At 44.1% G+C, this 24,897-nt stretch overlaps 1 protein-coding gene across 2 annotated transcripts; it reads left to right on the top strand.

Moving 5' to 3' along the window:
- Positions 1 to 15: 15 nt before the first annotated feature.
- Positions 16 to 23,851, top strand: fgd4b (FYVE, RhoGEF and PH domain containing 4b). 2 transcript variants are annotated; one of them, XM_010886869.4, is made up of 12 exons: positions 20 to 405; positions 4,837 to 5,645; positions 5,759 to 5,904; positions 6,801 to 6,957; positions 7,084 to 7,222; positions 7,701 to 7,759; positions 7,889 to 8,035; positions 8,947 to 9,119; positions 9,211 to 9,241; positions 9,341 to 9,412; positions 22,771 to 22,896; positions 23,045 to 23,851. In XM_010886869.4, exons 1-12 carry the CDS (start codon positions 159 to 161, stop codon positions 23,225 to 23,227), a joined length of 2,289 nt encoding a protein of 762 aa, XP_010885171.1. In that variant the 5' UTR covers positions 20 to 158; the 3' UTR covers positions 23,228 to 23,851. The 2 variants fall into 2 exon arrangements, with proteins under 2 accessions (XP_010885172.1, XP_010885171.1); XM_010886870.4 differs by lacking the exons at positions 22,771 to 22,896; positions 23,045 to 23,851 and adding an exon at positions 9,526 to 10,031 and having other exon boundaries at positions 16 to 405.
- The last annotated feature ends 1,046 nt before the right edge of the window (positions 23,852 to 24,897 follow it).

Below are 24,897 nucleotides of genomic sequence, written 5' to 3'. Positions count from 1 at the left end.
CACAGGGGGCGGGAGGTTTATAAAACGGGGCGGTATTTTTACTTACAAAAGGAAAATACTGCATCTCTGATTCAACTTCAGTGCTGTTGGTTTATGGCGTTATAAATCTAGTAGTCCTAAATTTAACGTTTTTGTTGCTGGCGTAGTGCAGGGATTACATGCGTCGACCAAATATAGGTCCCGCGTTTGTTGATTATGCGCGTCGAATCAGATCTCAGTTCACGCTGAAAAGAACAACAAATAAATGGTCTAGTCTAAAGGTTAGTATTATCAATAATACGAACATGTTTGACCCTAAAAAGACGGAGAGCGTGAACACCACTCATGAGATGGAGTTTAGACGGACGGCTGTGAAGAGAAAGTCTAAAGGATTACGGGAATTGCAAGACCATGACCATACTTTAGGTACGTTTGGAAACTTTGAGTGCGCCAAAGCGCAAATTGGATTTATTAGCCTATGTGGTTTTTGCAATTGATATTGTTACGCATAATTCAACGAATTTTTTGTAGAATAAATGGTTAACATTTAAGTAAACAGTAAAGAAAAAGTTAAGGAAATTACAAATTCGGACCAGAGATCCACAAATGGTGGTGTGTTGGCATGGCAGCAGTGTGTATACAACACTGGAAGCCCAATCATATGCGGTCCGTCGCCTCCAGCAATGGTAATGTTCCAGCCACTCTCCCTCAATAGTTGTAATGCCCTAGGTTAATGTTTCCCAATCCTGGTCCTGGGGACCCTAAGTGAGGCACGTTTTTGTCCTAGCACTAACAGGCCTGATTCAAATGAAAGTATTGATGATAAGTTGTACTACAGGTGTGTAACCTGTAGTACAACATTAGAATCAGGTGTGTGAGTGCTAGGCCAAAAACATTCACCTTTTGGGGTCCCCCAGGGCCAGGATTGGGACACACTGCCCTAGCTGAATTCTTTCTGTCATGACCATGTTTGAGACAACCAGTTGGCTCACATTTTCGTAGTTGAAAAAGATAGTATTAAAACTTATGACAGGATGCATTTACACCCCTTTTTTACAATGTGGACAGAAGTGGCAAAAGGTCAGTTCAGTACTTGTTCATGCTATCTGTTCTTCTGAGATAAGAAGACATGTGCCTAAATGATTATTTAGGAGGGCATTGTGTGTTTGTTATTATCCATAAACAAGTAATCAGCCGCAGGTCTCCACTATTTCGATTACAAAAGTTGAGCTAAACTAAAATATCTGTAGTTATGCAAAATTTTGGAGGTCCTCCTAAATATAGTTTGTTAAATACAGTGGTTATAAAGAGCTTTATGAAAATGCCAGGTTTTTATGATGTAAAAGAATGAGATAAAGATGAAATCATGTCAGAACTTTTTCCACTTTTTATGTGACCTATAATGTGAACAATTCAATTGAAAAACAAATTGAAAATTTTGGGGGGAAAAATGAAAAATAAAAACCTTAAGTGGTTGCATAAGTATGCACACCCTCTTATAACTGGGGATGTGGCTGTGTTCAGAATTAACCAATCACATTCAAACTAATGTTAAATAGAAGTCATTACACACCTACCATCATCAGCTGTTCTAGTAGGATTTTCCTGACATTTTCTTAGTTGCATCTCAGAGCAAAAGCCATCATCCGCAGAGAGCTTCCAAAGCATCAGAGGGATCTCATTGTTGAAAGATATCAGTCAAGAGAAGGGTACAAAACAATTTCCAAAGCATTAGATATACCATGGAACACAGTGATGACAGTCATCATCAAGTGGAGAAAATATGTCAGAGACATTACCAAGAACCGGACGTCCCTCCAAAACTGATGAAAAGACGAGAAGAAAACTGGTCAGGGAAGCTTCCAAGAGGCCTACAGCCACCTTAAAGGAACTGCAGGAATTTGTGGCAAGTACTGGCTGTGTGCTACATGTGACAACAATCTCCCGTATTCTTCATATAAATGGGCTATGGGGTAGGGTGGCAAGACGGAAGCCTTTTCTTACAAAGAAAAACATCCAAGCCCGACTGAAGTTTGCAAAAACAAACATCAAGTCTCCCAAAAGCAAGATGATGTGTTATGGTAGATGTGTTATGGGAAGATGTGTTATGGTCTGATGAAACCAAGGTTGAACTTTTTGGCCATAATTCCAAATGGTATGTTTGACGCAAAAACAACACTGCACATCACCCAAAGAACACCATACCCACTGTGAAGCATGGTGGTGGCAGCATCATGCTATGGGGTTGTTTATCTTTAGCTGGAACCAAGGCCTTAGTCAGGGTGCAGGGAATTATTAATAGTTCTAAATACCAGGCAATTTGGCACAAAAACTTCAGGCATTAGAAAGCTGAAGATGAAGAGGAAGTGCGACAACGACCCAAAGCACAAATCCACAAAAGCATGGCTTCACCAGAAGAAGATTTAAGTTTTGTAATGGCCGAGCCAGAGCCCAGACCTGAATCCAATTGAACATCTGTGGGGTAATCTGAAGAGGGCTGTGCACAGATGCGATTTGGAGCGCTTTTGCAAAGAAGAGTGGGCAAATATTGCCACGTCAAGATATGCCATGCTAATAGACTCCTACCCAAAAAGACTGGGTGCTGTAATAAAATCAAAAGGTGCTTCAACAAAGTATTAATTTAAAGGTGTGCACACTTATGCAACCAGGTTATTGTGAGTTTTTTATTTTTTCCCCTCAAAGATTTCAGGTTGTTTTCAATTGAATGGTTCACATTATAGGTTACATTAAAGGTGGAAAAAGTTCTGACATGATTTATCTTTGTCTCATTCTTTTACATCACAAGAACCTGGCATTTTAACAGGGGTGTGTAGACTTTTTGTATGAACTGTATCTGATTATACCATAGATCTTGTAGACAGGCATCCCTTTTCTTTTCATATTTCCACTAATTGGTCTTTGGACCACATATACTTTTGTACATAATCCCAATGGAGATCATGGTTCCAAAATGCTTCCTTCCAACTGTCTTCCATTAGCCATCTCCCAATGTTACTTCTTTATCAATAAAACATGAAAAAGTAACCTTTGAAAAATACAAAAACACATTCTTGACTACCCATCAGCCTTGTGAAGACCTGTTTATGTCCGCCCTTGTTTATGTTGAGTCCTGGCTAGAGCTTCTCCCTGAATTCGCTGCACTGGTGTCAGGCGTTTGATGATCCCTGTAAGGCCATCAGAGTTGAATAACTTGGAATATGATTTCTTGAAGGAAGCCTTGTGGCTTCATCAAGACGTTCCAACCTGATACTGTACCAGTGAAGAGCTGATCCGACTTCCTGATGGGCAGTGTGGAGAAATGTATAATGGTTTGGCAAATATTCCTGGATGGAAGACTTTCTTTATACTTCAACTCTGCCTAGCCTGTTGCTCTGCTGAGACAGGGTTGTGGATACAATTGAATGGATATAAAAAACACTGCCCATGATCCAAATGATGCTCTCATCTGTGAAACGGCAGCAGCAGGATTAATTTTGAACTGTGCAGAAACATGTTGCCTGTTCAGATGCAACCAAATGCAGCTAAACTCACTGGACAGCGCTTCATCATGCAGCAGGCCAAGTCAATCACCCAATCCAAATCCAGTTAATCATGCCTTTCACTTGCTGACAAGACCAAAAGGGCCCAAAGCCAGCAATATCTTGTATAACATTGCCAGGGAAGACATCCAGGGTCTGGAGGTGTCTATGGGTCACAGACTTTAGTCAATCATTTGTTGCAAAGGATATGTAACCAAGTACTAAAAATGACTATTGTACATTATATTAATCTAACCATATATTTTTGGTACCCTAAAATGGGGTGACTATGTACAAAGCATGCTGTTATTTATTAATGGTTCATCCATTAAAGCTGACAATCAGAACTGCACTACTCCTTACTATTACATAACTTATCCGAGTCCGAAAGGAAAATTGTCTTACTGAGGGCACTGCAGCAAAGGTCACCTTTGGGAATGTGTGCGTTAGAGAAGATAACGGATAACACATCTTGTGAATTCTGAGTCAGTGCTTTTTTTACCTGGGAAAGATGCAAACCATTATCTCTGTTTGTTTACACACAGTGCCATTTAAATTCTAGATTTGATTGGCTACTGTATTCTAAACTCATTGCTGGAGTCTGTGTGTGGTGTAAGTGGAAACTGGGTATGTACTGCACAGTTGGCCTTATGTTTTGTATTGGTCATTGGCACTCATAACTGACACCTGATCTAGGTGTCAAACCCTTCCTGCAGCAGACCAGCCCTTGTTTAGAAATAGAAATAAACAACCCACCAAGTGTCATAGGCTTCTGTTAATTATTATTCCCTTAAATCCGTGCCACGGTACCTTGGCATCCCAAAGAAAATGCATTATTGTTTGGTTGAAGTAAAAAAATATGTAGATTATTGAATAAAAATGGGTTAACAACGATTTGGGCAACTCTCCATTTGTAATGGGACAAATGTGAGTCTTTTTATATGGACTGATTTCTACAAATGTAACAAACTCCCTTTTGTCCTCAGATGGTACAGTATCTGCAGTCTCTTGGGCACATGTACTGTTGCACCATGTCTTTGAATCCGAATTTCTGTTCTTAAAGCAGAAACACCCTCCCATTTTCTTTTATGTTATCGAATAAAGTATAAAATGCCTGAAGAAAAATATAGCTTTAAAATTCCACTTTCACTCTTGGGCAAATTAAACAGAGTATAGAAAGTGAAATGTAGTAGTTGAACAGAGACTAGCTAGCAGTCTAAAATCAATGGTCATTGTCATGCCAGTAGCAGTTGGTAAGATGTCTCAAGCACTTCTAGCAGACTAGGATAAATCCATTACTGTGCATTTCTGTCTACAGTTATACCTAAACCCGCCGATCCTGATTGCTCTGTGTGGAGCCCTGTTAATGTTCCAGGGGTACCTCCAAGCCCTATGAAGGGACAAGTAGGGCTTCACAGCCTAGAAAATGTGCCAGAGACAAGGCCTACCAACAGTCCAAACAAGGGAGCATCACCAGGCACCCAGAATCCAGGGAAGGACCTAGGATTCCCCAGCCCAGAAAAAAGCCTGCCAAAGGGGACTGTAGGAGCTCAGTCCCCAGTGAAAGAATCAGGATCCATGATGAGAAGCCCTGTGGCCAGGACAGGGAGACATGGAGCGATAGCAGGAACAGCCTGTAACCTGCCCGACCTCATCATTCACCTTGGGGAAAACCAATCAGCTGTCAACGGCCCTAGATGCCCCACCTCTACAGACCTTGGCCTGTGTACCAACCCCGGAAGTCAACTGGACACCCACAGACTTAGGCCATACAGAGAAGACAAATTGGACCTTAACAAGGGCAGAGATCCGGGTCTCTCTCCAATCAATGGCAATTATTTGACTAACAATGTACTGGTCAATGGCCACAGAGGGGACCAAGAGGGTGGAGAGAATGTGGATATGGTTCTCCATGTGGCGTTGTCCACTTCTCCAGGAACTCAGATGGGGACGGAGTTGAACAAGGGGGCCAAGCTTCCGGAATTCCCTACAGAAGATAACAGCGTGGAGAGGGGTAGGGAGGAGAACAAAGTGCAAGATTCCACAGAGCAAAAACTGTATAAGATTGCTAACGAGCTACTGCAGACTGAGAGGGCATATGTGGCTCGTCTTCACCTGATAGACCAGGTCAGCAACTCACTGTGAACCAAACTGTTTATTTATTATAGTTTGTGTGAAATGACTTGAACAGAATGTGTATTGATCAGCAGTGTTGTGAAATTGTTTGTGTGCACAAGCAGGTTTTTCGTTCACGGCTGGCAGTAGAGGCAGGTATGGGTTCATTCCCTATAACTGTTATAAGGAACATCTTCTCCAACATCTCCTCCATCCACACCTTCCACAGTCAGTTCCTCCTGCCAGACCTGGAAGCTCGAATGGACCAATGGTGAGACAACCCAAACAGACAAAGCTGGATAATTGTGTTTATTTATATATGTCAGGTAGCACCCTGCATGTAAGAAGTTTGTGTTGTTTGTCTTGTGGATCTTACTGTGCAGTATGCACATGACCAATACAACTTGAAACTAAACAATGATGAAGTAAGTTGTCAACAGAGAATGTAATGTTTCGCAGAGTCATCATTTCATTTTACGGAAGTCCAGAGAGAACATCTGAATAAAAATAAATATTCCCTTGTTTTGTTGAGATCATGAGAACATTTTAGGAGTGGACCTATTTGACAGTATGGCTGAGTTTTGTCCACGACCCAGCCTTAAGAGTTTTGTCCACGACCGATGACAATCGAGCAAGTGCATAGGGCAGAGAGGGGAGTTTTGGGATTACAAAGGCATCTTTCATGACTGTACGGTCTCCAACTTTTGTCATGGTCACAAGAAAATTATCCACTGATCTAGAAAAATCAAGGGTGTATATATAATTCGATTTTTATTTTACTCTAATCTTCCTCTCTGGAATATTACAGATAATCTTATCCAGCGCATGTGTGCATTCATAATATTTTTAGTATTGGCTGCTGTGGGAATTAAACACATAACCCTGGGTGTTGCAAGTACTATGTTCTACAAACTGCTACTCTGATCCAACAACAATGATTAATGAAACAGTTCCTAAGGCATAAAAAATATAACACCTCAATATTGGTCTTTCGTGTTTTGTCGTATGATGAAAATTTAGATATTTTTTTATTGCCATTTGATTTTATCCCATACATTAAGCCTAAAATAATACCCATAACAGTATTAACATCCTTCATAAAGTCTCTGGCATCATATCCAAACAGTGTCCTCTTATTCCTTTGAACTCCGACCGATGTCCCCACAGGTCTGTTATGCCTCGTCTGGGTGATGTCATGCAGCAACATGCTCCCTTCCTCAGGATGTATGCTGAGTATGTGATGAGCTTTGACCAAGCTATGGAGCTACTTAAAGTGTGGACCGAGAGGTCTGCCCCATTCAGGAACATTGTGCAAGAAATACAGGTCTGGTGGTCCGTCGGGGTGGGGAATCGTTGCAGTTTCTGACGCGTTGCACTTTTTACACCTGAATATCTTCTTTACACTTGTCTTTATTTCACGATACGTAAATCAATAGGGTTTTTTTTGCAGTGTCAGCAGGTGTGTGGTAGCTTGACCCTGCAGCACCACATGCTGGAGCCTGTGCAGAGAGTTCCTCGCTATGAGATGCTGCTCAGGGATTACCTAACGAGACTTCCTGACAATGACTTAGACCGTAGCCACGCTGAGAGTGAGTTAACACCGATCTTACTGTAAGGAGAAAAGGGGAGATTCATCTGTCCACACAGAAGATTCAACAGAGATTTCGCTATCACATTTAACCCAATCTATCCAAACTATGAGCTGCCATGTTAGTACCCGGAGGGAATTGGGGAACTTGCTCAACTTGTTTTTTCTCTCTGCCAACTCAGGGATGTGATTATCAGATGATTAAATCCATCTAATTATTACCCTGCTTCTTGGTCTGCCCACATGCACTAGACCCACTAATATCACTCACTTATTATTACAAAGATCTGGATGTTGTAAATGGTAGCTAAACACATGCAGGTGGTCACATTCTCTAGAACTCAAGGTAGGCTAACTGTTTCCTCTGAAAATATTGTAAGGTTATAAAATTATAAGGATCTAGCAGTTTATTTTAGATTGTTTTATTTTAAAAGAACGGCAAAACCAATCACTGCTCCTTTTTCTTCATTTGCCTTTAGAGTCTCTGCAGGTTATCTCCATGGCAGCAACACACTGCAATAGCTCCATCCGCAAATCAGTATGTCCATAACCAAGATTCTTATTAATGAAACTGTCTAGATGTTATTCCATTCCAATTCCTTTTTTCTGTCCGACCTTAATTACCTTTGGGTTGTGTTTGAAATTGTTATTCTGTGACATCCTCTAGGAGAATCTAAAAAAGATGCTGGAGATCTGTGAGATGTTGGGGGAGGAGGATGAAATGATGAGCCCCTCCAATGAGTTTATCAAGGAGGGACGCATCCTGAAGCTGGCTGCCAGAAATGCCTCGGCCATGGAAAGACACCTCTTCCTGGTGAGAATCTGCTCACTTTCGGATGGTTGGTTTTGCTTTGCCCAGTGGCCTGGGTGGATGGAGATTTCACTTAATGGTCTCAAATGTGCTATCCCTGCCTCCCCAGGTCACCTGGTCATGTAAACAAACTCATGAAACTGTTAATGAATTATCACTAGGGATTCCCTTAAATGTCAAAAGACCACCTCTTGAAGAATTGCAATGCCCAGGGTTCCAGCGTAGGGTGTTTCAAAAAGGCTCTTTGCCAACAAGGGTGGAAAGGTGGATAATGTATGAGGCTTCCTTGTAATGATGCACTCTATCTACTTCTTATGGTATGTCAGACCCACAGGATGCTCAATCGTGGTTATTTGATGGTTTGAAATTCCATTCCCCTCAAGCGAGTGTGTACCAGCAAAAAATTGTCAGGGGAGAAAATATGGGTAAAAAATACTAATAGGACATATTTTCCAGTGGATGTCAACTGACTCCCAGGATAGTGCAACAACTGTGTGTGTGTGTGTGTGTGTGTGTGTGTGTGTGTGTGTGTGTGTGTGTGTGTGTGTGTGTGTGTGTGTGTGTGTGTGTGTGTGTGTGTGTGTGTGTGTGTGTGTGTGTGTGTGTGTGTGTGTGTGTGTGTGTGTGTGTGTGTGTGTGTGTGTGTGTGTGTGTGTGTGTGTGTGTGTGTGTGTGTGTGTGTGTGTGTGTGTGTGTGTGTGTGTGTGTGTGTGTGTGTGTGTGTGTGTGTGTGTGTGTGTGTGTGGCTGTTGAGCTGTTTAGAGTAGAGGAGACACACTTGTGGGAATTGAATCAGCTCTAACATCCAATGCTCTAAATCTTGCTCATCGCTGAATATGAACGATTGACCATAATTCATTACTAGACCACTGAGGCACATAACATTCTTCTCCTGCCCCTTGCTGCCCATCCAGTTCAACAACATGCTCCTCTGCTGCACTCCACGGTTCAGCCTGGTGGGGCAGCGGTTCACTGTACGAACGCGGATTGGCGTGGCAGGCATGACCGTGCATCGCACCACCCATGAGGGCCACCCACACACCCTCCAGGTGTCTGGCAAGGAGAAAACCTTGGAACTGCAGGCCAGGTGGGTGGTTGATATCGCTCTGTGACTTAACCTAAATGTTTGTTAGTTATGGAGTATTTGGATAAATATTAACGTGTAGTTGTCTTTCCAGCTCTGAGCAAGAGATAGAGGACTGGATAAAGGTAGCAGTACTTTTTCACATTTGAAAATGTGTTATTTACATATGCCACATCATCATGATGAAGAGAGTACACCAGGTCTGATGTTCTTTGTACTTTCAGGCTTTTCAAGACACCATTGATGCTTACCAGCAAAAGAATGAGAATTTTAAGATAATTTCTAAGGAATTGGAGGTATGTTAGATCCAGGGAACCCCCGACGACTGAAGATTTATTTGTAGCCATTTACCAACTCACCCATTTTTTTGTGGGGGTGTGTGTGTGTCTGTTTTTCCCCTGATATCCAGTTTGTGGTGATTAAGGCCCCGCTTGATTGCTGCAATTTCAAGCAGATTTGGGGACAGTCAATTTCATGGTGTCCTCTGAAGCACATTCGATGCCACAAGGACCCGCTAGAGTGCGGCAAGGCAAAAGTTTTAGATTACACACCCCACAAACCTGGACTGTGCAGTCCAACTGCACCGCCCTCGGTGGGACCCTAATGGGATCTGCAGTGACATTGTGTGCCAGGGCCAGAGTGGGACTCATTTTCAGCCTGGGAGTTGCATGGTGCACCAGCCCATTTTGATCAGTATAATGTACTATTGAAAACAACACACTTTTTTGGCATTTAACAACCACATTATATTACAAATGTAAGTACAGAACATAGAAATCCTGAATAAAGTACTTCAAATAACAAGAACACAAACATATATAAAAAGTTACGCTTAAAATAAAACGATTAAAATAATCAGTCCTGATCAATCTCAGTATTCTGTTGTTAATCACCATTAATGTAAATTTTGTGCTTAATACACACCACATACCTCAATAACTGGCACCACCACGTGGAGCGCTATCAGTTAGATCTGGTGGGGCTTACATCCACACACAGTCTTTGGTTCTGGAACCGTACTCCTGGATAGGGGATGGAATTTATTCTTCTCTGGAGTTGCCCAGGGTGTGAGGCGCTGGGCGGGGTTTGGGATACTCATAAGCCCCCGGCTGAGTGCCGCTATGTTGGAGTTTACCCCAGTGGATGAGAGGGTCGCCTCCCTACGCCTATGGGTTGTGGGGGGGGGATCTCTGACTGTTGTTTGTGCATATGCCCCGAACAGCAGTTCGGAGTCTTTGGCCTTCTTGGAGACCCTGAATGGAGTCCTGTATGGGTCTCCAGTAGGGGAATCCATAATTCTGGTGGGGGGACTTCAACGCACACGTGGGCAATGATGGAGACACCTGGAGAGGCCTGATAGGGAGGAACGGCCTCCCTGATCTGAACTCGAGTGGTCGTTTGTTGTTAGAGTTCTGTGTTAGTCATGGATTATCTATAACGAACGCCATGTTCGAACATAAGGATGCTCATAAGTGTATGTGGTACCAGAGCACCCTAGGCCAAAGGTCGATGATTGATTTTGTGATTGTGTCAATGGATCTGAGACTGCATGTTTTGGACACTCGGGTAAAGAGAGGGGCAAAGCGGTCAACCGATCACCATCTGGTGGTGAGTTGGGTCAGGGGGTGGGGGAAGACTCTGGACAGACTGGGAAAACCCAAACGGGTAGTGTGGGTGAACTGGGAACGTCTGGAGGAGGCCCCCGTCCGAAAGATCTTCAACTCACACCTCCGGCTGAGCTTTTTTGGCATCCCTGTGGAGGTTGGGGGCATTGAATCTGAGTGGTCGATGTTCAAAGCCTCCTTTGCCGAAGCTGCGGCAGGGAGCTGTGGTCTAAAGGTCATGGGTGCATCGAGGAGCGGTAACCCTCGAACACCCTGGCGGACACCGGTGGTTAGGGAAGCCGTCCGACTGAAGAAGGAGGCCTTCCGGGATATGTTATCCCGGAGGACTCCGGAGACGGTTGCAGTGTACCGACAGACCCGAAGGGCTGCGACCTCTGCTGTGGAAGAGGCAAAACAGCGGGTGTGGGAGGAGTTTGGGGAAGCCATGGAGAAGGACTTTCGGTCAGCACCAAGGTGTTTCTGGAAAACCGTCCGCCACCTCAGGAGGGGAAAACGGGGAACTATCCAAGCTGTGTACAGTAAGGATGGGACACTGTTGACCTCAACTGAGGAGGTAATTGGGCGATGGAAGGAACACTTTGAGGAACTCCTAAAACCCACTAATACGCCCTCTATAGTGGAGGCAGAGCTGGAGGCTGATGGGGAAGCATCATCAATCTCCATGGCAGAAGTCACTGAGGTAGTCAAACAACTCCACAGTGGCGAAGCTCCGGGGATTGACGAGATCCGTCCAGAAATGTTGAAAGCTTTGGGTGTGGAGGGGATGTCTTGGATGACAGGCCTCTTCAACATTGCGTGGGAGTCAGGGAAAGTGCCTAAGGAGTGGCGGACCAGGGTTGTGGTTCCCCTGTTCAAAAAGGGGGACCAGAGGGTGTGTGCCAATTACAGGGGTATCACACTTCTCAGCCTCCCTGGGAAAGTCTACTCAATGGTACTGGAAAGGAGGGTTCGGCAGATAGTTGAACCTCAGATTGAAGCGGAAACAACCGACCAGCTCTTTACTCTTGCAAGGATCCTGGAGGGGACCTGGGATTATGCCCATCCAGTCTACACGTGTTTTGTGGATCTGGAGAAGGCGTATGACCGGGTCCCCCGGGAGATACCGTGGGAGGTGCTGCGGGAGTATGGGGTGAGGAGGTCTCTTCTGAGGGCTATCCAATCTCTGTACGTCCAAAGTGAGAGCTGTGTTCAGGTTCTCTGTAGTAAGTCGGACTCGTTCCAGGTGGGGGTTGGCCTCCGCCAGGGCTGCGCTTTGTCACCAATCCTGTTTGTAACTTTTATGGACAGGATATCGAGGTGTAGTCGGGGTGGGGAGGGGTTGCAGTTCGGTGGGCTGGGGATCTCATCGCTGCTTTTTGCGGATGATGTGGTCCTGATGGCATCATCGGTCCTTCAGCACTTACTGGACCGGTTCGCAGCAGAGTGCGAAGCGGTTGGGATGAGGATTAGCACCTCTAAATCTGAGGCCATGGTTCTCAGCAGGAAACCGATGGAGTGCCTCCTCCGGGTAGGGAATGAGGCATTACCCCAAGTAAAGGAGTTTAAGTATCTCGGGGTCTTGTTCGCGAGTGAGGGGACAATGGAGCGGGAGATTGGCCGGGGGAATCGTAGCAGTGGGGGCGGTATTACATTCGCTTTACTGCACCATTGTGACGAAAAGAGAGCTGAGCCAGAAGGCAAAGCTGTCGATATAACGGTCAATTTTCCTTCCTACCCTCACCTATGGTCATGAAGGCTGGGTCATGACCGAAAGAACAAGATCGCGAGTACAAGCAGCTGAAATGGGTTTTCTCAGAAGGGTGGCTGGCTTCTCCCTTAGGGATAGGGTGAGAAGCTCAGCCATCCGTGAGGAACTCTGAGTAGAGCCGCTGCTCCTTTGCATTGAAAGGAGCCATTTGAGGTGGTTCGGGCATCTGGTAAGGATGCCCCCAGGACGTCTCCCTAGGGAGGTGTTCCAGGCACGTCCAGCTGGGAGGAGACCTCGTGGGTAGGCCTAGGACTAGGTGGAGAGATTATATTTCAACACTGGCCTGGGAATGCCTCGGGATCCCCCAGTCAGAGCTGGCAAATGTGGCTCCGGAAAGGGAAGTTTGGGGTCCCCTGCTGGAGCTGCTGCCCCCACGACCTGATACCGGATAAGCGGATGAAGATGAGATGAGATGAACTATTAATATATCAGCCAAAGGCCTAAAAAAATCCCTTTTTAGGGTTATTACTCAACAGAAATGTTACAACACATACGTCTTAAAACTTAACTTTCAACTCAACAGAGTAAGCTACATTACATAAGGTATAGTGTATAACAGTTATATAGGTATAATAGTTATTAGGGCAAACATAAGTCTATGAAATCACTTCTGAAGATATTTACTCAAAGCAAATGTTGGTATAATTGCCGTCATCTAACTTCATACAGTATATTTTGTGTACTACGTGCTTTTAACCACAGCGATTCCAGCAGCCCAGACCCAAGAAATCAACTTTTAAGGCTACTCACATGAACAGGAGAGCCTCATATGGACGTTGACAAGTGAGGTGAAGTCAGGAGTCATTTCTGTTGAAGTGAGACTGCATCTGCGCTTGGACTTGTTGAATTGTAGCGTCGGGTGACAGTTTTTGTATTTCGCTGCATGCTTGCTGTGGAAGTGCCTCTGCAAATTGTACTCTTAAAAACTGTGACGTTAGCTTAACATATTATGCAAGTTGCTTTACCTGCGACATCTGCAAATAAATATTTTCCTGTCAGTAGTTTTTTAAACTACCCTGATTTCGTTATCATCTTTTCTTAGGCTCATTTCCAGAGATCGCTAGCCATCAATTGCGTGTAGTACGCACAAATGATAACTTCCGCGCGTGGATTGTGGTGCTGGTCCCTACGTATCATAGCAACGCAAATACCTTGTTTCAACTTAAAGGTATTTTAAACAGACAGTATGATACTACTGTACTTATTACTGGGAGAGCCACGGGACTTTTAATTTTAAAATAAATAAATATGCAACAGTAAATAAAGTAACGTAATCTGCGTACCTCGCCAGGCATTTTTTATTTTGTATTATTTAAAAATTTTGAGATGTATCGCGGGCCGAATCCGGCCCGGGGTCCTTACCTTGCCCAGGTCTGATCTAAGGCCATTCTGTTACATCCTTGACATTGTCATATTGTTGTATCGTCGGTTTCGTCAACTGATATTTCCATATCTGTGGATGAAAACACAGCTGGCATAAAAACGTTCCAGTGCGGTTCGAATTTCCAGGTTAACGGCACCTGCACACGGGCTGCGATGGCTGTGAATGTCTCATAGACTTTCAATTGGAGTAGGGAGATGGCCGTGGCGCTCGATCCGGTGAGCGGTGCTATGGAGTTAGATGTGTCTCAATAGTTGTAAATATATCTAGAAAATGTGTGTACACTCACCTAAAGGATTATTAGGAACACCTGTTCAATTTCTCATTAATGCAATTATCTAATCAACCAATCACATGGCAGTTGCTTGAATGCATTTAGGGGTATGGTCCTGGTCAAGACAATCTCCTGAACTCCAAACTGAATGTCATAATGGGAAAGAAAGGTGATTTAAGCAATTTTGAGCGTGGCATGGTTGTTGGTGCCAGACGGGCCGTTTTGAGTATTTCACAATCTGCTCAGTTACTGGGATTTTCACGCACAACCATTTCTAGGGTTTACAAAGATTGGTGTGAAAAGGGAAAAACATCCGGTATGCGTCAGTCCTGTGGGCGAAAATGCCTTGTTGGTGCTAGAGGTCAGAGGAGAATGGGCCGACTGATTCAGGCTGATAGAAGAGCAACTTTGACTGAAATAACCACTCGTTACAACCGAGGTATGCAGCAAAGCATTTGTGAAGCCACAACACGCACAACCTTGAGGCAGATGGGCTACAACAGCAGAAGACCCCACCAGGTACCACTCATCTCCACTACAAATAGGAAAAAGAGGCTACAATTTGCACGAGCTCACCAAAATTGGAAAGACTGGAAGAATGTTGCCTGGTCTGATGAGTCACGATTTCTGTTGAGACATTCAGATGGTAGAGTCAGAATTTGGCGTAAACAAAATGAGAACATGGATCCATCATGCCACTGTGCAGGCTGGTGGTGGTGGTGTAATGGTGTGGGGGATGTTTTCTTGGCACACTTTAGGCCCCTTAGTGCCAATTGGGCATAGTTTAAATGCCACGGCCTACCTGAGCATTGTTTCCATCCCTTTATGACCACCATGTACCCATCCTCTGATGGCTACTTCCAGCAGGATAATGCACCATGTCACAAAGCTCGAATCATTTCAAATTGGTTTCTTGAACATGACAATGAGTTCACTGTACTGAAATGGCCCCCACAGTCACCAGATCTCAACGCAATAGAGCATCTTTGGGATGTGGTGGAACGGGAGCTTCGTGCCCTGGATGTGCATCCCACAAATCTCCATCAACTGCAAGATGCTATCCTATCAATATGGGCCAACATTTCTAAAGAATGCTTTCAGCACCTTGTTGAATCAATGCCACGTAGAATTTAGGCAGTTCTGAAGGTGAAAGGGGGTCAAACACAGTATTAGTATGGTGTTCCTAATAATCCTTTAGGTGAGTGTATATTAATCACAACTCACAAATAAAAATAGGATTTGTAAATGTGAGGGGGAAAAAAAATTTAATCAAAATATTCTCTGTATATATGTAAACATGTTTCACAAATATAAATACAGTTTGTGAATATGTAAAAACATATTTCACAAATAAAACACATCTGTAAAACATTTACAACTGTTGCTTAGCATTTACAAGTGTTGACTTACACAAGTCTTAAGTTTATTTACTGATCTGAATTTTATATTTATACATTTTTGAGACACATTTTCCTTCGGCCAGCTAGTAGGCTACTGTAGCTTTTAAAGTAATGAAGGTATCTAACCCGATAATGCAACTTATTAGATAACTGTATGTTGTTGACTTGCACAACTGCATTTGATTCATTCAGTAGGAGTCTTGCACAACTAGTTAGTGCTAGTGGTAATACAATAGTGCTCATAAATTTGCATTCCCTGGTATCAAATTTAAAGACACCTTTTTTCTCTTGCTTTTAGTTCAGTCTGACGTTGTCCCTTGGTTTTTGTCATGGCCACTCTACTTATTTTTAACATCCACTTACTGTGTTTTAATAATCTGTTGTTGGTTTTATTTGATTTCTCTTAACTACTTATTGTATTACTTTTATTTGATTTAGTTGTCTTAAGTGTTTTCCATTTTAGTCTTGCCCTATATCTACTATTGTATTATATTATGTATTGTTGACTTTTATGTATTATTCCTTTAATCATGTATACAGACCCGGTGGCACAGGGGCATTGCCACCCAGCAATAATTATTTTCCCCCAAAAAATCGTTTGGGTAAGATGCTTCCCAATACTGTACTTTACTAATAACTGTTGGGAATGTAGGCTAGCTCTTTTGCCTTCATCTGCTGTTGGGAATGTAGGCTAGCTCTCTTGCCATCATCTGCAAATGCGATCAAAGATGTGCTTTAAGTGATGTGATCACTTAAGCTACAAATAATGTGTAACTACTGCAGTTACTAAAGTTTTCAAATTTGATTGACAGCTGTGTATTTTGCTAGTATATAGCCTCAGCAAGCAATGCATGCAGAGATTATTTGCTTTCCGTCCATCGCGCTTTAGCTACATTACCAACATTTTATGTTGATAAGTAGGACAAATGTGGCCGTCCATGGCAATCAAAAGCCTGTCCAAATCGTTTGTTCTAGTGCCTGCACGTATACCTGTTTTGAGGCAGATTTTAATCCATCTGCCTCGACTGTAAAGCACTTTGGGTCAACTACTGTTGTTTTTAAATGTGCACATTTTAGAATGGCCTTTTATTGTTGCCAGCCTAAGGCACACCTGTGCAATAATCATGCTGTCTAATCAGCATCTTGATATGCCACACCTGTGAGGTGGATGGACTATCTCGGCAAAGGAGAAATAATTGAGGGAAATAGGCCTTTTGTGTACATTGAAAAAGTCTTAGATCTTTGAGTTCAGCTCATGATAAATGGGGGCAAAGAAGAACTGTTGCGTTTATAATTTTGGGACAGGTGGAAACCCTAGATTAGATACTTTCATTACTTTAGTTATGCTACAGTAACCTACTAGCTGGCTAGCTAGCCAACCAGATGTAGGCTGACATAACTAACTGTTCTTAAGTTAGTTGCCTGAAGTCGAAAACACACTGTGTTGTATTACCCATTAGTGATGCAGTCAAATATTGTTATACAAATAGACGTTATATGCACATTTCAGGAAAAACATGTCCTAGATACCTACAAACTCCAATCTACCAGGCTCCAGTCCCACCAAGTGAGCCCTCTGACTGAAACCACACACACGAGAACTTGTCGACTGAAGGAAAATGTGTCTCAAAAATGTGTAAATATAAATTTAAGATCTGTAAATAATCTTAAGATTTGTAAATGTAAGTCAACACTTGTAAATGTTAAGCAACAGTTGTAAAGATGTTTTATTTGCTAAATATACCATCTATACCATACCATCTTCTTCCGCTTATCCGGGGCCGGGTCGCGGGGGCAGCAGTCTAAGCAGGGATGCCCAGACTTCCCTCTCCCCAGACACTTCCTCCAGCTCTTCCGGGGGGACACCGAGGCGTTCCCAGGCCAGCCGGGAGACATAGTCCCTCCAGCGTGTCCTAGGTCTTCCCCGGGGTCTCCTCCCGGTGGGACGGGACCGGAACACCCTCCCAGGAAGGCGTTCCGGAGGCATCCGAAACAGATGCCCAAGCCACCTCAGCTGACCCCTCTCGATGTGGAGGAGCAGCGGCTCTACTCTGAGCTCCTCCCGGGTGACCGAGCTTCTCACCCTATCTCTAAGGGATCGCCCGGCCACCCTGCGGAGAAAGCTCATTTCGGCCGCCTGTATCCGGGATCTTGTCCTTTCGGTCATGACCCAAAGCTCATGACCATAGGTGAGAGTAGGAACGTAGATTGACTGGTAAATCGAGAGCTTCGCCTTGCGGCTCAGCTCTTTCTTCACCACGACAGACCGATACAGCGACTGCATTACTGCAGAAGCTGCACCGATCCGTCTGTCAATCTCCTGTTCCATCCTTCCCTCACTCGTGAACAAGACCCCTAGATACTTAAACTCCTCCACTTGAGGCAGGCACTCTCCACCAACCTGAAGTGGGCAAGCCACCCTTTTCCGACTGAGGACCATGGCCTCGGATTTGGAGGTACTGATTTTCATCCCCACCGCTTCACACTCGGCTGCAAACCGTCCCAGCGCATGCTGAAGGTCCTGGTTAGAAGGGGCCAACACGACAACATCATCTGCAAAGAGCAGAGACGAAATTGTGTGGTCCCCAAACCTGACACCCTCTGGCCCCTGGCTGCGCCTAGAAATTCTGTCCATAAAAATTACGAACAGAACCGGTGACAAAGGGCAGCCCTGCCGGAGTCCAACATGCACTGGGAACAAGTCTGACTTACTGCCGGCAATGCGGACCAAGCTCCTGCTTCGGTTGTACAGGGACCTGACAGCCCTTAGCAAAGGACCCAGGACCCCATATTCCCCAAGCACCCTCCACAAGATGCCGCGAGGGACACAGTCGAATGCCTTCTCCAAATCCACAAAACACATGTGGACTGGTTGGGCAAACTCCCATGAACCCTCCAACACCCTGTAGAGGGTATAGAGCTGGTCCAGTGTTCCACGGCCCGGACGAAAACCACACTGTTCCTCCTGAATCCGAGGTTCTACTATCGGCCGTATTCTCCTCTCCAGAACCCTGGCATAGACTTTCCCGGGGAGGCTGAGAAGTGTGATCCCCCTATAGTTGGAACACACCCTCCGGTCCCCCTTCTTAAAAAGAGGGACCACCACCCCGGTCTGCCATCCCAGAGGCACTGTCCCCGACCGCCACGCGATGTTGCACAGGCGTGTCAACCAAGACAGCCCCACAACATCCAGAGACTTGAGGTACTCAGGGCGGATCTCATCCACCCCCGGTGCCTTGCCACCGAGGAGTTTCTTGACCACCTCAGTGACTTCAGCCCGGGTGATGGACGAGTCCACCTCTGATACCTCATCCTCTGCTTCCTCAATGGAAGAAGTGACAGCGGGATTGAGGAGATCCTCGAAGTACTCCTTCCACCGCCCGACGACATCCTCAGTTGAGGTCAACAGCTGCCCACCTCTACTGTAAACAGCGTTGGTAGGGCACTGTTTCCCTCTCCTGAGGCGCCGGATGGTTTGCCAGAATCTCTTCGAGGCCAGCCGATAGTCCTTCTCCATGGCCTCACCGAACTCCTCCCAGGCCCGAGTTTTTGCCTCCACAACCACCCGGGCTGCAGCCCGCTTGGCCTGTCGGTACCCGTCAGCTGCGTCAGGAGTCCCACAAGCCAACCAGGCCTGATAGGATTCCTTCTTCAGCTTGACGGCATCCCTTACTTCCGGTGTCCACCACCGGGTTCGGGGATTGCCGCCTCGACAGGCACCGGAGACCTTACGGCCACAGCTCCGAGCGGCTGCTTCGACAATGGCGGTGGAGAACATGGTCCACTCGGACTCAATATCTCCAACCTCCCTCGGGATCCAGTCGAAGCTCTGCCGGAGGTGGGAGTTGAAGATCTCTCTGACAGGAGACTCGGCCAGACGTTCCCAGCAGACCCTTACAGTACGCTTGGGCCTGCCGAGTCTGTCCAGCTTCTTTCCCCGCCATCGGATCCAACTCACCACCAGGTGGTGATCAGTTGACAGCTCCGCCCCTCTCTTCACCCGAGTGTCCAAGACATACGGCCGCAGGTCAGATGAGACGACAACAAAGTCGATCATCGACCTGCGGCCTAGGGTGTCCTGGTGCCACGTGCACTGATGGACACCCTTATGCTTGAACATGGTGTTCGTTATGGACAAACTGTGACTAGCACAGAAGTCCAATAACTGAACACCACTCGGGTTCAGATCAGGGGGGCCGTTCCTCCCAATCACGCCCCTCCAGGTGTCACTGTCGTTGCCCACGTGGGCGTTGAAGTCCCCCAGTAGAACAATAGAGTCCCCAGTCAGAGCACTTTCCAGCACCCCTCCCAGAGACTCCAAGAAGGTTGGGTACTCTGCACTGCGGTTCGGCCCGTAGGCACAAACAACAGTGAGAGACCTATCCCCGACCCGTAGGCGCAGGGAAACGACCCTCTCGTTCACCGGGGTAAACTCCAACACATGGCGGCAGAGCTGGGGAGCTATAAGCAAACCCACACCAGCCCGCCGCCTCTCACCATGGGCAACTCCAGAGTGGTGAAGAGTCCATCCTCTCTCAAGGAGTGTGGTTCCAGAGCCCAAGCCGTGCGTAGAGGTGATCCCGACTACCTCTAATCGGAACCTCTCAACCTCACGCACTAACTCAGGCTCCTTCCCCGCCAGCGAGGTGACATTCCACGTCCCTAGAGCTAGTTTCCGTGTCCAGAGATCGGGTTGTCTAGGCCCCTGCCCCTGTCACGGTACACATCATTTTAATCATCATTAAGGGGTTTTTGAACCGCTCTTAGTCTGACCCGTCGCCTAAGACCTGTTTGCCTTGGGAGACCCTACCAGGGGCATATAGCCCCAGACAACATAGCTCCTAGGGTCACTCGGGTACTCAAACCCCTCCACCACGTTAAGGTGGCAGTTCTTGGAGGGGGTTTTATTTGCTAAATATATTTTTACATATTCACAAATTTTATGTTTACATATTTACAGATGTTTTTGTTTACAAAATAATTTTTCACATTTACAAATCCTATTTTTATTTGTGATTTGTGATGAATATATGCACAGATTTTCTAGATTTATTTACGAATATTGAGACATATCTAACTCCATACAGTGCTGCTTTCAGTGCATGCTTGCTTCCTACAACTTCACTTGACTCACGGCCTTTAACATTGTCAGGTGGTGTGCTGTCATTTTCTGTCTTTTATAATTTCTTACAAGCTTTCTTTCCTTCCCCTCTTTTTTTCCTTCCTTCCTTTGTTCTTTCCTTCTTAAACGAATTTCCTCATTGCAATTGAATATTCACTACAGCCTTATTACGCCCTCCTCCCTGTCTACTATCCTTGTTTCCACAATGCAATTCATACGGTATTCGGAAAGGCACAAATAATGTGGTTTTTACAAATACCTATTTCAAACAAATACTTTAAAAATTATTTGTATTCGGGAACAAGATAACCGTTATATCAAAAAGCTGCGTTTTCTCATTGAATTTTACTTGAATACAAATACTTTTTCCCCCTTAACAAATACATATACAAATACTGGCTGCTTTGCACAAGCCTAATATGTGTGTGTGTGTGTGTGTGTGTGTGTGTGTGTGTGTTAGGTCTTACTGAACGAATGGGGACCAAATATCCCAATGAGTATAGTAAAACCAGAAAAAATTGACCTCATTAGGACCTTTTGCCGGTCCCCGTGAGGCAAAAGTCAATTTCCGGCTCAGGGTTTAGGTTTTGGGTCAGACTTACAATTGATTTTATAGTTAGAATTGGGGTTTCTTTAAGGTCCAGGCATTGTTGGTTAAGTTTAGGGTTAAGGTTAGGCATTACATCTAGGTAAGGTTTAGGCATAAATGTTACTTTATTGAGGTTAGGGTTAGGGTTAGGTTTAGGGTTAAGTTTAGGGCAAGGGAGCATGCAATTTCTATTTTCTGGTCCCCATGAGGGTAGCTGTACAAACGTGTGTGTGTGTGTGTGTGTGTGTATGTGTGTGTATGTGTGTGTATGTGTGTGTGTGTGTGTGTGTGTGTGTGTGTGTGTGTGTGTGTGTGTGTGTGTGTGTGTGTGTGTGTGGATAAGTTTAGCTCAACATAGGACTGCAGATAAAGTATCAAAATACGTGTTATTGTCTCTTCTACTAAGTTCAAAATTATAATTTTCTACATTCATACTAACAAGGTTTTCTTGCAAAATATTTTAAGTGGCAATTTTTTTCTTTTGAAGGGGAAAAATAAGAAACTTGTGCTCACCTCAGATTAGTGTTCTTGATCACTTGTGAACAGGAAGTTGACCATAGGACACAAAGTAGCTATTTGATTTTTGAGGGAGCACCTCCAGTGTTGGAGGTATGAGCAGTGTGACAACTTACCCCGCTCACCCCTACTGTATGTAGATGTTAATTTACCATAAACTATAGTTGACAAATGTAATAGCGGTTTTTGTGCCTTTTGTTAGTGTTGGATGGATGAGGACAGAGTGGCCTCATTTGCAATTTGTAATTTATTTATTTGGATAGAATTTAAGTCATATTAAATCAGTGTCTTACACAAAGTATGAGAAAAACTTTTTTTGCCATCCTTGACCAACATTTTTTTTATTTGGATAGATTTTACACCCGTTGTTACTCTAAAAATGCATGATGAAAATATATTTTGGGGAGTATGCTCAGACCCCCTAAACGAGGCTTAGCCTCTGTCGAGCAGTCCTTGAGCCTTCCCTAGCGTACACACTGCCCGCTTAGGCAGAGCGTATCCTCCTAACTTATGCCAGCGACAACCAGTATAGGAGAACCTAGGAGAAGTATTTATTATTTGCGTGACTGTAAAGTAAATTGCTATTTGAAGATTTACAAATCATTGACTTGGCATCGTCGTAATATGTTTTTAGTAGTGGAGTCACGCAAATACTAAATATTTTTAATATTTGCAGAGACTTGATTTTTTTTTTGCCCTATACTGACTGTTTATCGCTTGCATAAAATAGGAAGATGCGCCCAGCCGGAGTGGGCAGTGTGCACACTAGGGAAGGCTCAGCAACAGCTTACCAGAGATGTGAGTTGAGCGTGCGGACAGTGCGCACGTACAGTAGCATATTTACATTTTTATTATTGTGTGTGTGTGTGTGTGTGTGTGTGTGTGTGTGTGTGTGTGTGTGTGTGTGTGTGTGTGTGTGTGTGTGTGTGTGTGTGTGTGTGTGTGTGTGTGTGTGTGTGTGTGTGTGTGTGTGTGTGTGTGTGTGTGTGTGCGCGCGCAGTTTGAGGTGCTGGGTCGGCGTGCACCAAAGTGGATCAGGGACAATGAGGTAGCAGAGTGCATGAAATGTAGTGAACCCTTCAACGCCCTCACTCGTCGGAGACACCATTGCAGAGCCTGTGGATGTGTGAGTTACAAACACACACTTCACATTCTCTTTATCTACAGTTAGGATTCGTTGAAATGACACTGACATTCACTTCAGCACTTTTATTACTCTCCATCATAACCAGCTATATAGTTTGACTAACTTCTTGTGTCCATCCGTTTGTCAGGTGATCTGTTGGAAGTGTTCTGACAACAAAGTAACTCTGGAGTACGATGGCAAAGTCAGTAAGGTGTGTGGAGACTGCCACTCCGCCCTGAGGAAGGAAAGGGCAGAAGGCAATAAGGGAATTTTGGAGAAGCCTCAGCATTACACCCCAACTGTCCATCCATACCCTTTTCCCAGAATGTGAGGGCCTTGTCTAGACCTCACTTGCGAGAAGCAGGTGACTGTTCTCATCACTGGAAGTGGCACAATGGTTACTAAAAACAGTATGATTATTAATGTCAATGGCGTGGTTGTCAATGGTAACACAGTTGTCACTGACTGGTTAAGGGAGTGTTGCTTATTGAAATGGGACGGCTGTCGAAGATTCAGAGGAAGCTCGCTTGAACAGCTTCTGTGAGTTTACAAACACACCTATGTTTCAGTACATGTATTTGGTGTTATGGTGGTACTAACATGTATTTTGTAGTGGACTGACAAAGATATTTGTTTTTGTAAAAATTCGGGAGATAAAATGTGGCAATATTGTTCCTATTCCCTATCAGTTTCAACAAACATTGCCTTTATTGTTTGTACTAGAAATTATTTGGCTTTTAAAAAATAAAGTGAAACTTCTTTTAAAGCACTATTTTGGAACTTGTTCCTAACATTTTTAGTGGAGGCAAGTTTTTTTCACTTACTGTTTCACTTCATTTTCACTCACAGACCATGCTGATCTCTCCTCCTTCTCTTTAGATAGTGTATCTTCATAACACTGACAAGAGGTGTCTTACTAGATTAGATTTATTGCAACACAATCACAATGACCAAATTATATGTTCTTATCAATGCTACCCTGGCAATGGATTATATAAACATATTCATATAATTGTATTTTGTTGTCTTTTGATTTAATCCATGTCCCCATCTTATACAGGTAGCATTCATTTTGTTCTTAATTGCACTTCAATTCAGGAAGACATGATAATTTGTATAACCGGAACATCATTGGCAACCTGTTTTTCCTAATCTGAGTTAAGAATATAAAAAAGCTAATCATTCTGACAGACTTGCAGAGGACAAACCAAAAAATATTTATTCTACATAACATAAATGAGGGGAAAAAATATGGAATATAAAAAAAAAATCCACTCTGTTCAAGATGCATTATAGTACTGAGTCTGTAGGAGCTTGGCGTTCTGGGCAATGCCTGTGATAAAAAAACTGTCCACTTTTCCCGGGTGTTTACTGTCTTCATGTAGAAGCCTCAATTGTAGAAATAACATTGTGTAAATATAGGACACACCATTTAGAATTTTACATTAGTAAAACGTGTATGTTAAAAATTTACAAAAACATGTTACACATTTCTTTTTTCGCCACAGATTAAATCTTGCAAGCCTGCGTGAAGTTGGTCCCCCAACCCAACCCAATGCAAAACTTCAGCTCAATTGTTTGTGTTCTGTTTGTGCTGGTTGGTGCTGGTAAACTTTTTGCTTGCGCTGCTATCATTTTATAAATATTAAAGAATATTTTATAGGCGATTCTGAGGTCACTCAGGCCCCCAGCATGCTCCATATTCAACCAAAACAGTCTTGTTTGTTTGTGCGGTTACAAGTTTTGTTTGTGCTGCTTCAGCGTTTTATATATTAGACAATAGGTGATTAGGTCACTCAGCTCCCAACATGCTCCATATTCAACCAAAACAGTCCCGTTTGTTTGTGCTGTGTTTGTGCCATTAAAAGATTTGTTTCTGCATCAGTGTTTTTAAACTTTTTAGACTTTTTTTTAGACTTTTAATTACAGATGATGTCATTCAGCCCCCCAACATGCTCCATATTCAACCAAAATAATCTTGTTTGTTTGTGCTCCATTTGT

This window comes from Esox lucius, chromosome 23 (genome assembly GCF_011004845.1).
Source record: "Esox lucius isolate fEsoLuc1 chromosome 23, fEsoLuc1.pri, whole genome shotgun sequence".
Lineage (NCBI taxonomy): Eukaryota > Metazoa > Chordata > Actinopteri > Esociformes > Esocidae > Esox > Esox lucius.
This window is presented reverse-complemented; position numbering and strand designations above follow the sequence as displayed.

Coding starts and splice junctions, on each gene's coding strand:
- fgd4b (XM_010886869.4), top strand. CDS start 159: ATGCGTCGACCAAATATAGGTCCCGCGTTTGTTGATTATGCGCGTCGA. Junction 8,036..8,946: donor TGGAAAGACACCTCTTCCTG/GTGAGAATCTGC, acceptor CTGCCCATCCAG/TTCAACAACATGCTCCTCTG. Junction 9,413..22,770: donor TAATTTCTAAGGAATTGGAG/GTATGTTAGATC, acceptor GTGCGCGCGCAG/TTTGAGGTGCTGGGTCGGCG.